This window comes from Apodemus sylvaticus, chromosome 4, assembly GCF_947179515.1.
Source record: "Apodemus sylvaticus chromosome 4, mApoSyl1.1, whole genome shotgun sequence".
NCBI classification, from domain to species: domain Eukaryota; kingdom Metazoa; phylum Chordata; class Mammalia; order Rodentia; family Muridae; genus Apodemus; species Apodemus sylvaticus.
The window spans coordinates 60,622,761-60,636,630 of record NC_067475.1 but is presented as its reverse complement, the minus strand read 5'-3'; the positions used below and the strand labels follow the sequence as shown (position 1 = coordinate 60,636,630).

At 42.8% G+C, this 13,870-nt stretch overlaps 1 protein-coding gene across 1 annotated transcript; it reads right to left on the bottom strand.

Annotated features, from left to right (window-relative positions):
• Window positions 1–1,496: 1,496 nt before the first annotated feature.
• On the bottom strand, window positions 1,497–13,452 carry LOC127683588 (cytochrome c oxidase subunit 7C, mitochondrial-like). The gene is made up of 3 exons (XM_052180920.1): window positions 13,372–13,452; window positions 4,900–5,011; window positions 1,497–1,597 (listed from the first exon to the last, which is right to left on the bottom strand). Exons 1-3 carry the CDS (start codon window positions 13,450–13,452, stop codon window positions 1,497–1,499), a joined length of 294 nt encoding a protein of 97 aa, XP_052036880.1.
• Between the last annotated feature and the right edge of the window lie 418 nt (window positions 13,453–13,870).

Here is a 13,870-nt window from a genome sequence, read left to right as displayed (position 1 = left end):
TTCCCCATCTCTCTTGTTTTATTTTGAAATGTGTTCCAAGATTCATGCCTTTTATATGTATGTATCTATCTGTATTCTTAGATACCCCCTCCATCTTTTCAGATAGTTGGATAAATCTTTAATATTTCCAATTGCAGCAAGGAGGTGGTGGTACACATCTTTAATTCCAGCATTCAGGAGGCAGAAGCAGGCAGATCGCTGAGTCTGAGGGCAGCCTGGGCTACAGAACAAATTCTAAGACAGGCAGTATTATACCAAGAAACCCTGTCTCAAAAAAAATTCCAATCGCAAATATACAGTAACTGGACATCCGCACAGAGTCTTTGAATACCCACAGTGTCTACACATCCCTACAATGTCCAGAGTCCCAGCTGGGAAAAGGAGCTCCAGTCAAAATGAGGGAAAGAAGGAAGCTGAGATGCTAAGGCACTGCATCGGGTTGGCCTTGTGGGCGAGTGTGTAGAACTCTGGTTTCTGGAAGCTTTCACTTCAGGAGCATTGGGTGTGAGCTAGTGCTGTCCTCAGGACAGGTGGGTAAGGCGCAGCTTGGATGTCTGGCCCTGGGCTTCTTGGCCCTTCTGGGAAGGGGAGAAAATCGGCAGGCACTTCATCCTGAACAGACAAGCTGATCAAGAAGGCCAAGGCCCTGAGTTAGCCAGAAAGAGGCAGATTTTACTGGCAGAGCCTGGGTCCTAGAGCCAAGGTGCCCTAGGGCTTGATCTCTGCACTGCAGGGTCTGTCCTTCCTCTCAGGGAGCCCGGGCAACCCCAGTCCGGTTGCAGGGAAAGGTGGGGTTGGGAATGGATGGGGGTTCTTCATGGCGCCAGGCCAGAGGCCCTTTCATTGGCTCCTTCCTGCTGTGTTTCCGCATCTGCCTCAACTCAGGCTTGATGCGAACCAATGAACCAATGCTCTAGGCTTGGGGAAAGAAAGCAAGAACCCAGACTGCAAAACTCTTTCTCCTATTCCCTACTGTTGTCTAGAAGGACCTTCTGCAGAACAGCATTCCAGGCAGCCAGTGAAGCCCCAGGATAAAGGACTATCTATACACAGCCCTTGGGTGAAATAGTTCCATTACAGTCAACCACTTAGAACACTTAACAAAACCCGGCAAACATGCAATTAAGATAACAATCTTCAGCATGTATACTTGTACAGTTTTTGCCCTGGGTAGACAAGACTGAGTCTGTGCTCAAGGGCCCCAGTCATAAGGAGTCCCAGCAGCCTGGCCATTGGCCCTTTAGAGGCAAGATCTTGCTCTGCACAGCCCAAGTCAGCTTAAGCTCTGGATCCTCTGCCTCTCCCTTCTGAGTGCTAGGGTTACAGCGATGCACCACCAGGCCAGGCTATTTTTTCTTTTCTTTTTTAAAAAAATTATTTATGTCATTAGTTCAGTTAAATTTTTTTCTAGTATTAGAGTTCAAGAGTTTAATCCAATTTTCAGACCATATCCCTTAACATTTCTTCGTTCTGTTAAAGGGATGGATTAAATATCCTTATTTTTTAAGTAGTTGGTGCCTTACTATACAGAAAGGATCCGCAGATACAGATCTAAAGTACACAGGCATCATAGCCAGGAACTGCCGCTTGTTTTCCACTAAAAACGGTAAAATCTTTTTTTTTATTATATTCAACATAATATATATTTTTACTTTTTTATTTTTTTCATTTTTTCTATATTCTTTGTTTACATTCCAAATGATTTCTCCTTTCCCAGTTCCCCCCTCCTCATATGTCCCATAAGCCTTCTTCTCTCCACCCATTCTCTAATCACCGCCCTCCTTTTTCTCTGTCCTGGTACTCTCCTACAATGCTAGATCAAGCCTTTCCAGGATCAGGACCGTCTCCTTACTTCTTCATGGGAGTCATTTGTTATGCTAATTGTGCCTTGGGTATTCAGGGCTTCTGGGCTAATTAATATCCACTAATCAAGATTGCATTCCATGTGTATTCTTTTGTGATTGGGTTATCTCACTTAGGATGATATTTTCCAGTTCCAATCATTTGCCTAAAAATTTCATGAATTCATTGTTTTAAGTTGCTGAGTAATATATATTTTTATACCAATCATAAAAATGATGGATGTGTTATTAAATGAACATGAAAAGATAAGGTCTTTTTGTTTGTTTGTTTTGTTTTTAGTAGAGCTTAAGATCTTGGCTCTTTCTGTGGTACAAACCCAAAATAAGGACAATTTTTAGACACTGGAGTTCATTGTGATAAGCTGTACTTCAATGTCCCTCACATCACCAAAGGATTTTACCTCCATAGTAGCTAAGCTAAGAGTTGACACCTTAGCTTGCTGCACCAAGGAACAAATTGTAGGCACAATTATTTTGATACAGATTTCCTGCTATAATCAAAAGTATTTGACTTGAGTGATTATCATCATTCTCAGCCCACAGGAAACAGGTTACATTCATTTCAGAAATGGAGTGTGTATTAAGATGGCCTATCTATGAAGTCATCATTCAACTGAATGAACATTCAATGAACAATAGTTCTGCTTGGAGGGTGGCACAGACATTAGGTGAAGGTAAGATTCTGGTTCATTGGCTGTGATGTTTTGAAAAGCGTTCATCTCAGAAAAAAAGAGTAACTTATAAGGTCATCTTCAAAATTGATACAATAATTATAAATATCAAGCAAAATGTTCAGTCTCACTCTGTTGTTCTCTTACAAGCCACCTCCCAAATTCATGGTCTATGTTTCTTTTGACTGTATAAATAATTTTGAAATATGTAAGACGTTCTGAAAACCGTAGTATAGTGTAAAAACATTGTAGGGAAGATGAGTGGGGCCTGTGTACCCGTAGAGGGAGGGCAAGTGCCCACGTACCTGTGAGGAAGCCTGACCAGGCAGGGAAGTCCTTGGTCCTTTCTGTGGGCTGGGAATGCTATGACGCCTGTTCCATTTCTCCAACATGGTGGATTTAGATAAAAAGAGACAGTGCATGGTTTTAAAGCTTTATTATAGAAAAGTAGGAAAAGGAAAAGAGATAGAGAAATAGAGAAAGAAAGAAAAGATAGAGGGATGAGAGTTGGCCATGACCATGTGGAAAAAAGGGAGAAGAATGGGGAGAGAGGGGGAGCAGGGCAGGGGCAAGAGAGAAGGGAGAAAGTGTAGACAAGGGAAAAGGGCAAGAGGAAAGGGTAAGAGAGCTAGGAGGGTCCAAGAAGCCCCCTTTTATAGTGGGCCAGGCCACCTGGCTGTTGCCAGGTAACTGTGGGGCAGGGAAAACCTGGCTGTAGCCAGGTGACTGTTGAGATGGAGTCCAGGCAGAACACTAGGGGCCTGGCCCTATAAGACTGATGGCCACAGGGTTATGTCCAACAAAACATCAAATGAACAATCCTACTAATAGAGAGGCTGAGAGAAGAGAAGCATGATTTCAAGACCATTATGTGGTACACAGCAAGGCACGGTCATATACAAACAAGCAGAAAGTGTATATGGATTGTACAATATTGGACATATCTCTCCAATTACCAAATTAGAGACCACTGGGTAACAGCCAACAAATTTCTAATTCCTCATATTTTTGAATTTCAATTGACTAGGATATGTTGGTAATATTAATTTTAATATTGAGATATTAAGGAAAAGTGATTGTTACTTTCTGTTATTTTTGTTGTTAGAGGTAAAATTATGTTTGTGTGGGTTTATTGAAAGATTAATTTCTTGCTCTTTCGAGGGTGTAGTTTCCCTCCTTGTGTTGGTGTTTTCTATCTATTATTCTTTGTAGGGCTGGATTTGTAAAAAGATATTGTGTAAATTTGGTTTTGTCATGGAATATCTTGGCTTCTCCATCTATGGTAATTGAGAGTTTTGCTGGGTATAGTGGTCTGAGCAGGCATTTAAGTTCTCTTAGGGTCTTTATGACATCTGCCCAGGATCTTCTAGCTTTCATAGTTTCTGGTGACAAGTCTGGTGTAATTATGATAGGCCTGCCTTTATATGTTACTTGACCTTTTTCCCTTACTGCTTTTAATATTCTTTCTTTGTTTAGTGCATTTGGTGTTTTGATTATTATGCAGCAGGAGGAATTTCTTTTCTGGTCCAGTCTATTTGAAGTTCTGTAGGCTTCTTGGATGTTCATGGGAGTCTCTTTCTTTAGTTTTTTTTTTTTTTTAACTGTTTGCGTTTTCTTTGACTGTTGTGTCAATGTTTTCTATGGTATCGTCTGCACCCGAGTTTCTCTCTTCTATCTCTTGTATTCTGTTGGTGATGCTTGCATCTGTGACTCCTGATCTCTTTCTTAGGTTTTCTAGCTCCATGGTTGTCTCACTTTGTGATTTCTTTATTGTTTCTATTTCCATTTTTAGATCCTGGATGGTTTTGTTTATTTCCTTTGCCTGTTTGATTGTGCTTTCCTGTAATTCTTTAAGGGATTTTTGTGTTTCCTCTTTAAGGGCTTCAATCTGTTTACCTGTGTTCTTCTGTATTTCTTTAAGGGAGTTATTTATGTCCTTCTTAAAGTTTTCTATCATCATCATGAGAAGTGATTTTTAGATCCTAATCTTACTTTTCTGATGTGATGGTGTATCCAGGACTTGCTATGGTGGGAGAGTTGGGTTCTGATGATGCCAAGTAGCCTTGTTTTCTGTTGCTTATGTTCTTACACTTGCCTCCCACCATCTGGTTATCTCTAGTGCTACCTGTCATTGCTATATCCGACTGGAGCCTGTCCTTTCTGTGATCCTGGTTGTATCAGAACTCTTCATAGTCAAGCTGCCTCTGGGACCCTGAGATCCTTGTGTGACCAAGCTCCTGGGATCCTGGGATCCTGGGATCCTGGCCATGTTAGAGTGCCTGGGAGTGGAGCTTCCTCTGGGTGATGTGGGACTGGCTGCAGGAGTTTGTGCCCAAGGTCTGCTCAGGGCATCAGTCCAGACATACCAGAAGGTAATAATGGCAAGTTCTTCCCCCGACCCTCCTCAAAGTGGCTGCGACAGACCATGGAGGTGGTGAACTTCCGGATACTCTGGCCCAAGATGCCATGCTGGAAGTTCTTCGAGGGATGCAGAGTCGGAAGGCAGAAGAAATGGCCACACTACCTCACTGTCTTTCTTCAGGACCTTGCTATCCAGGCTATTTTCTTAGAAGGACAGTATTCTATTATCTGAATATTAAATCAACCATCTTTATCTCATAGAGGTGCTGTAACTCTTCATTTGCATTGCCAAGAATATTAAATGGTACTTCATATCTGTGTCAGCCATTTCTACACTCCCCTGCCTCTCTTTTTTATTTTGGTAGAGGGTTATCTTTGTTTTCTTATTGACGTTAATATTTTTATTTTAAAGTATATACATATGTGTAGGAGATATATACATGTCAATGCAGAAACCAATGAAGGCCACAGGCTTCTTTCTTTCGCTTTAGGCCTTGAACTCAGGCATCTAGGTATTTGTTCTCTGGGACACTGTTTAGTTCTACATTTAAAAGAAAAGTGATTGAGGGCCACCAAGATAGAGGTACAGTATTTACCTGAGTTTGATTCCTAGAACCCACACAAGTGGAACTGACTCCCCTAAACTGTTCTCTGACCTCCATATGCGTGATATGGTGCACATCAACTGACTCCCCCGACAATAAATGAATAAATGTAATTTAAACAATTTCCAAACAAGGATAGCAGGAATGGAGATTGTAGTTCACTTGGGAGAATGGATACCCAGCACTGCATATACCAAGCGTGGTGGTGCACACTCAGGAGGGGTGGGGAGGTGCATCAGAAGCCAAGGTTGAGTTTGAGACCAGCCTGGAATACATGAGACTGGCAAAAAAAAAAAAAAGAAAAAAAAGAAAAAAAAGAAAAAAAGAAAAAAAGAAAAAAAAGAAAGAAAAAGAAAGAAAGAAAGAAACCCTATGAGTTCAAATACATATTTGTATTTCAAATACATATTTCACAGTCCCATCTGTTCCCTATTATTTACCTGACAGAAGACTTTGAAAAGAAATGTCTCCCAGTTTAAAAAACAAAAAAACAACAAACAAACAAAACAAACCAAGGACAGTAGAACTTTGGTGTCTACATTTCTGCAGAAGAATGAGTACCACAGGCTGCTGACTAACGGCTCCAGAAGCAAGATCCTGCTTTATGAGGCCGATCTGTGGTATTCAAATGATGCCCCAAAAGACTTCTTTTGAAAAACCGGAAGAGTACACAGCACAGGCAGCCCCGGAACTCATGGCAACCCTTTTGCCTCAGCCTCAGGACTGCTGAGGTCCCAAGTATACACCACCATACCCAGTGGAAAAGATAATTTGAATGGCCCCTTTTAATGTCCTCAGATTGTGTGTCAACCACTTACACTTGATATGTAGGTCTCCAGATCACCTTATATCAGAGCCAGGACATAAACAAACTGCCATGAGCAGTGTGGAAACTTTGGCTCAGTGGGTAAAGGCACTTGCCACCAAGCCCAGTGACCTGAGTTGGATCCTTAGAACCTAACATGGTGAAAGGAGAAAACCAATTCTAGAAAGTTGAGAACCAATTCTAGAAAATTGTTTTCTAACAATCTCCACACACCCACCATGGTGCTCACACGTACACCTAAAAATTAAAAAAATGTAATTATGGGCTAGTGAGATGATGGCTCAGTGGCTAAGGACACTGACCAGCCTTCCAGAGGTCCTGAGTTCAATTCCTAGCAACCACATGAGAGCTGAAAAGCACCTGTAATACCCTCTTCTGGTGTGTCTGAAGTCAGCTACAGTATACTCATATAAACAAAATAAATACATCTTTTAAAAATGTAATTAAATAAAACTATAGGGTCTTGAAAGAACACTTCATTACTGTAGGCAAGGCTAAAAGATGGGCACCTCAGTGGCTCGTGATTTCTCATGAGATTTAGGTCAAATTTCCTTCCAGGACTGTAATCTTGGATTTGGTTTTTTCGAGACAGGGTTTCTCTGTGTAGCCCTGGCTGTCCTGGAACTCGCTCTGTAAACCAGGCTGGCCTTGAACTCAGAAATCCACCTGCCTCTGCCTCCCAGAGTGCTGGGATTACAGGTGTGCACCACCACCGCCCAGTGCCAGGACTGCAAACTTATGTGAAGATTCAACAAGGGGAAACCTCTTCTAAGCTCTTTTGTGTGGTTGCTGGTTCCCAGGTAAGTGGGCGTCTCTAGAAGCTACCCAAGGACATAATAGCAGTCATCTTGGGCAAGCAATACCTGAGAAAGCTAATAATCGTGTAATCTGATAACTGATATCCTACCTGCTAGCACTCACAGCACCCATTGAAAGCAGTTAGATTCAGGTTATGTATACTAACTTATTAAAAAAAAACAAAGGCTGCAGATTAAATAACCAAGAAGAGAGGCACTTGCAACATCGTCCACAACTGTTTTAAGTAAGGAGCATCTATTTGTCCTCCCACAATGGAAGAGTCTGTATGCAGCTCTGTCCAGCTGCTATGGTATCTCGCACAGCAGGTGGCTTGCTTCCAGGCAGGGAACTCACCTGAACCCTGGTATTTAATATTTTTCTCACTGGGGCTTGATCAGAGAGACACAGAGGGTGCGGCTGATGTCCCAGGCCCTCCTGAACACGAGCTGATACTGCGGGCTCAAAGTGTCCACTACAAAGTGCATTGTTAGCGCAGACTATCAGGCCCAGCTCGAGGCCCCCAGGTAAACAGACACTCTTATCAGTCGGAGCATTCCACGAGTTGAGAATCACTCAGGAAGTGGAGCAAAGAGCAGGCCTCTCTCTGGGCTCAGGTTTCCTGGCCAGGCCAGGATGTGAGGCTCACACCACACTGATTGGCTTCCGAGCGCCTCATTCTTCAAATACAACAGGCCTCATGCTCATTCAAGAAAAGTCTTCACTGTGGGGACAATGAAAGCAAACCAGCAGGAGAAAGGAAAGGTGTTCGGAAGAAACAGAGACAGAAAACAAGCCAATCGCTGTTCCTGGTGGCACAAGCCTGTCCAGTGGCTCTCAACCTTCCTAAGGCTGTGGCCCTTTAATACAGTTCCTCATGTTGTGGTGATCCCCAACTATAAAATTATTTCATTGTTATTTCATAACTGTAATTTGGCTACTGTTATGACTATCTGATATTTGGGGTATCTAATAGGCAACCCCAAAGGGGCCATCTCCCACAGGTTGATAACTAACTGCTGCTATAATCCCAGCTACTAAGGAGGATGAAGGAGAAGACTGAAAGTTAAAGGGTGTCTTGTTGGCACTGTGAGTTCAAAGTCAGTCTACAAACACACACATATACACACACACACACATCATATATTTATATCACACATATATATATAAAACATATCTATATATGCTGCCTACACATTGTTTTCAACAGAAGTATTTCATATGAAAAAGTTGGCAATATGAAAGAAAGCAAGGTAATTGAGGTTTTTTTTTAAAAACCCAAATGGAAATGTAGGAAATTAAAAAGTCAATGAATCAAATATAAAAAACACAGTGGGAAATATCATCAACTGACTTGACTTGAAAAGAGAGTAGCAGAGATGAAAGACAATGTTGACAAAATGCTATATTCAAACATCAAAAAGTTTAAAAAAGAGTATGAGCACAGTGTCCCTGTTCTCTGGAACATAACCAAGTGACCCAGCCTAAGAAGGAGCCATGATAAACAGAAAGGGCTCAGCGCATCTGTTCAGGAGAGCTGGAATCACAGGCAGCTGAAACCGCCCACTGTGGCTGCTGGGAACAGAACTCCAGTCTTTGCAAGAGCAACAGTCTATCAGGTGTCCAACTGCTGAGCCATCTAGCCAGTCCTGGGGGCTCTTGGTTTTAAAGAACAGATAGCAATAGGCACAAAATGCCAGACAGATCCTGATACAGTTGGGATAGATGAGTTTGGTACCTCAGTCCCACCATTAAAACTTCATAAACTTCAGAACCTTAAAAAAAAAAAAAAAAAAAAAAAGAGTTAAATGAGTCAGTTATAGTAGCACATTCCTTTAATCCTAGAAAGAAGTAGGGACATCTCTGTGAGTTCATGGCCAGCCTAGTTTATAAAGCAAGTTCCAGGAGAGCCAGGGCTATACAGAAAAACTTGTCTTATTAAAAAACAAAAAAACAAAAATAAACAAACAAAAACCCCAAGACAGTGAGAGAGAGATTGTTAAATGATACCATGAATTAAATATACTTAACATATATACAGAATAATTCATCCAATAGACAGATGATACATGTTCTTCTCAGCAGTCCATGGAATATTCTCTAAAACACATCATATTCTAGGCCACAAATAAGTTCTTACCACATTCAAAAGAATCAAAAACCATTTCTTGAGTAGATCTGATCATAGTTCAATAAACGTAGGAATCACTAGGAAGCAAAACTCTGGACCTTACTCAAGTGCATTAGGGTTGAAAATATATTTACTTTTTAGTTTTATTCATGTGCCCCACAGAGGAATGTACTTTTTTAAAAATTTTATTTATTTATGACATGTAAGTACACTGTAGCTCTCTTCAGATACCAAAAGAGGCATCAGATCCCATGACAGATGGTTGTGAGGCACCATGTGGGTGCTGGGACTTGAACTCAGGACCTTTGGAAGAACAGTCAGTGCTTTTACTGGCTGAGCCATCTCTCCAGCCCCCTGGAATGCACTTTTAAATAGTCAGCAATGTCTCCAGCCCAAGAACAGTTTTTGTTTGTTTTGTTTTGAGACACCATCTCTCTATGCAGCTGTGAATGACCTGAAACCTGCTATATAGATCAAATTGGCCTCACCTCCGCCTCCTGAGTGCTGGGATTGAATATGTGTGCCCACCATGCCGGCTAGCAACATACTTTTAAATGTCTGCTGTGTCATTGAGGAAACCAGAAAGGACATTTATTTTTTCTTTTTGGTTTTTTGGATTTGGTTTCTTCGAGACAGGGTTTCTCTGTATAGCCTTGGCTGTCCTGGAACTCACTCTGTAGACCAGGCTGGCCTCAAACTCAAAAATCCGCCTGCCTCTGCCTCCCAGAGTGCTGGGATTACAGGCGTGTGCCACCACCGCCCGACCCAGAAAAGAAATTTTAAAAATGCCTGAAATCAAATGTAATTTAAAACATAACTAGAATCTTCAGAGCACAGCTAAGGGAATTCTAAGAGCAAAGACTCAATAGAAACACTGAAGGGGAGAGTATTGACCTCTCCCAGAAGACCCTGATTCAGGTCCTGGCACAAAATGGCAGCTCACAATAGTCTGTAATTCAGTTCCAGGAAATCTAATGTCCTCTTCCGGCCTTTGCAGGCATCAAGAAAAACCATATATACAAAACAATAAAATAGAAATAAGTTTTAAAAAAAAAAATCTCAAAAAGGGGAGCTGGGCTTGTGGGCCACAGCTTTGTTCTGTGCCTAACCTTCCTGGGGTGAAGCAACAAAACATCTGGGGAGCCCGGGACAGACCAGGCGCGGATCCTGCCGGAGTCCAGCTTGGAGACCAGCGAATTTTTTTGGTGTTTCTTACAGCTGCCCTCCCCAGCATGATGACAACTCACAGAGCTGGGAACCTGGAGCACACTGTACAGCCTACAGCAGCTCAGCACTTTGGAGAAAGTTCTTTCCAGGCGCCACAGTCGGTTCGAGTCTCTTCCAGGCAGCTCATGTAGTCTGAGTCTCCCTGGCAGCTGCCAAGTCTGGGAGGGACTCTCTGTTTTTGTTATTTACTCTGGCAGGGAGGGGCATAGTGAGTCCGGTCAGTTTCAGGAGCTCTTGAAGCTATTTTTTAAGTGCTGTTTACCTCTCTGGTGAGGGAGTTTCTGGAAGGACGGGGTGTTTTGATCTCTGAGGAAATTTACACAGCAGGCTTTAATCCCACCCAGCACTCACGGGGTAGAGGCAGGTGGAACTTTGGGAGTTCCAGGCTATCTACAGCTGTATGGAGAGAATGCATCTGCAAAAAACTCCAAAAACCTGAAAGGTAGCCGGCTCAGTGGATGTCATAGTCTTTGTTGTATGCTATGAACCATGACCAAGACAATTCTTCTAAAAAGAAAGTTTTTAATTAGGGGCTTGCTTGCACTGTCGAGGTTTAGTCCATAGGGCATTGAGCATGACAGGGTGCATGACAGGAGGGAGGGAAGAGAGGGAACGGAAGGACGCTGGCTGGCAAGGATTTTAAAAGCCTGAACGGCCCACTCCAGGAGACACACATCCTCCAATCCACCCCACCCCCCACCCCCACCCTCCACCCCCCACCCCGGTGACTAAGCATTCAAATACATGAACCTTTGGCGGCCATTCTTATTCAAACCATCACAGTGGGTAGAGGAGCTTCCGGCCAAGCCTGACTTCCTTTCTGTGATCCCTACACTTGAACCCACAAGGTAGGAGAGAATTGACTTGCAAAATTGTCCTCCCTCCAGCTTACACACACACACACACACACACACACACACACAATCCAAACTCAAAAGAAGACGATGGAAAGAAATAAAAACTATAGTATACATAGAAGTTAATGAGCAGATTTTGAAAGAACAATGTATATAAAATTAATCAGTTTGTTCTTTAAAAATAAAAATAAAGGGCTGGAGAGATGGCTCAGTGATTAAGAGCGCTGACTGCTCTTCCAGGGGTCCTGAATTCAATTCCCAGCAACCACATGGTGTCTCACAACCACCTGTAATGGGACCTGATGCCCTCTTCTGGTGTGTCTGAAAAGAGCATATATACATAACATAAATAAATCTTTAAAAAAATAAATAAGAATAAACAAGATTGACAAACCTAGGCTGAACTAACCATAAAAAGCTAGGGAATGCATAAATTAGTAAAATTTGAGATGAAAGCAGGGTGGGCCAGTGAAATGGCTCAGTAGGTAAAGGGGCTTGCTGCAAAGCCTGACTTCCAGAGTTCAAAGCTTGGGACCGTATGGTGAAATGGTGGAAGGAAAGAGCTGACTCCTGCAAATTGTCCTTTGACTTGTACACACTTACTGTGGCACATGAAACCATACAATATATGAATAAAAATAAATAAATAAATATTGTATAAAAAGAAAAAAGCTGGTCATGGTGGCACATGCCTTTAATTCCTACAGTCAGAAGACAAAGGTATGCAGCTCTTTAAAGTTTCAGGCCAGGCTGGTTTAAACAGCACATCCCAGGCCATCCAGAATTACAGGCTGAGACAGAACAGTGAATGAGAGAAAAGGACCAAAGGAGGCTGTGGGCTGCTTGTTACATCCTCAGCATCACTAGGGGTCTTTGGATACTCGGGTTCTCAAACACGGGAAACCCAGAAGACGATACATTTGTATCCAAACGTGACCTGCCAACCTTAAATCAAGGGGGTATGAACAGCCTAAAGCAGCTCCCAACCTTCCTAACCTCAGCTCTTTAACACAGTTCCCTGGGGTGACCCCCCAACCATACTTTGTAACTGTAATTTTGCTAGTTATGAACTTTTCCCCCTATCTTTTCTTTTACTATTTGTTTTGTTTTTTTGAGGCAGGGTTTCTCTGTGTAGCCCTAGAACTCACTTTTGTACTTCAATCTGGCCTCAAACTCACAGAGATCTATCTGTCTGCCTCTTTCTTCAAGTGCTGGGACTAAAGGGGTCTGCCACCACTGCCCGACCACGGTTATAAAATGTAGTGTAATATCTGATATGCAGGATATCTGATATTTGACCATGTGAAAGGGTTGTTCCACCTCCCCAAAGGATTGTGACGCACAGACCCACAGGTTGAGAACTGCTGACCTAAATAGATCATAACAGTCCATGAGACTGAAACAGTAATGGGAAAAATCCTTACCGAAGCAAACCTGAGGATCAGATTCATTGCTGAATTCTACCAAGTGTTGAGAAGAAGGGTGTTAGGATTCTGTCTAAGCTCCACCCTACAGTTACCGTTACTGGCAACAGCCAGCTGTGCTCCTTTCCACCTTTACGTGGCATAAGACAGGTAGGCCTGGCCTACTATAAAAGGGGCTGCTCAGCCCCCCCCCCCCCGCCCCCCTTACCTCTCTTGCATCTCTTATTCTCTCACTGTCAGCTTCTCTCTTGCCTCTTGGGCTCTCCTCCCCTCACCCACCTCTTTCCATGTGGTCATGGCTGGACTCCATTTCTCTACTTTCTCCCTCTCTCTGCCTTTCTCTGCCTCCACTATCCCATTAACTGCCCTCCCATACCCTGAATAAACTCTATACTATACCTGCGTGTGTCTGGTCTCTCAGGGGAAGGGAGGCCTCATCCTGGGCCCGCTGAGTTGTCCCCTTTCTCCACACCTCCACAGAACTTATTCTCCCGCCTCTTTCTCTTTTTATGATCACAACAAAGGGCACTAATATTCTTCATACTGTCCCATGTCATAGTAAGGGAAGGCATTGCCAAACCTTGTTCTAGGAAGCCAGTATTACTCCAGTACCAAATACCAAATTACTCCAATACCAATACCAAAAGGTGGTGGTTTTTCTGCTTCTTCTGCTTCTTCCCTTGGGGTGTCCATGCCCTGATGTACCTGGTGGAAAAGGATGAAGTTCAGATCAGGCTGGTCCCAGGATCCCTGCATGCAGTGAACATTGAGGGAGGAGGTCTCCACTGACAATTTCAGAGTTACAGCTCTCTTAGATGATAGTCAACAAGCGAGCTCCCATATACTTTATTCAGGTGAAGCAAGGGTTGCATATATGAACCTTGAAGAGTAGGAAGAGGTTCTTCTTAGGGTGAAGTTTCATAGGCTGAGGTTTAAAGAGCTGGGGATACCTCATTTACATGGAGGGATATTACTGGGAATTGAACCTATAATTTAGCCAAGATTATGTGACATTCCTCAGGTAGGAAATTGGGGTTAGGTTCTCCAAACCAGGTGGAGAAGAGGAAGACCTGCTAAGAAAAGAGAGTCCTTTATTTTGTTCCAAGCTCAG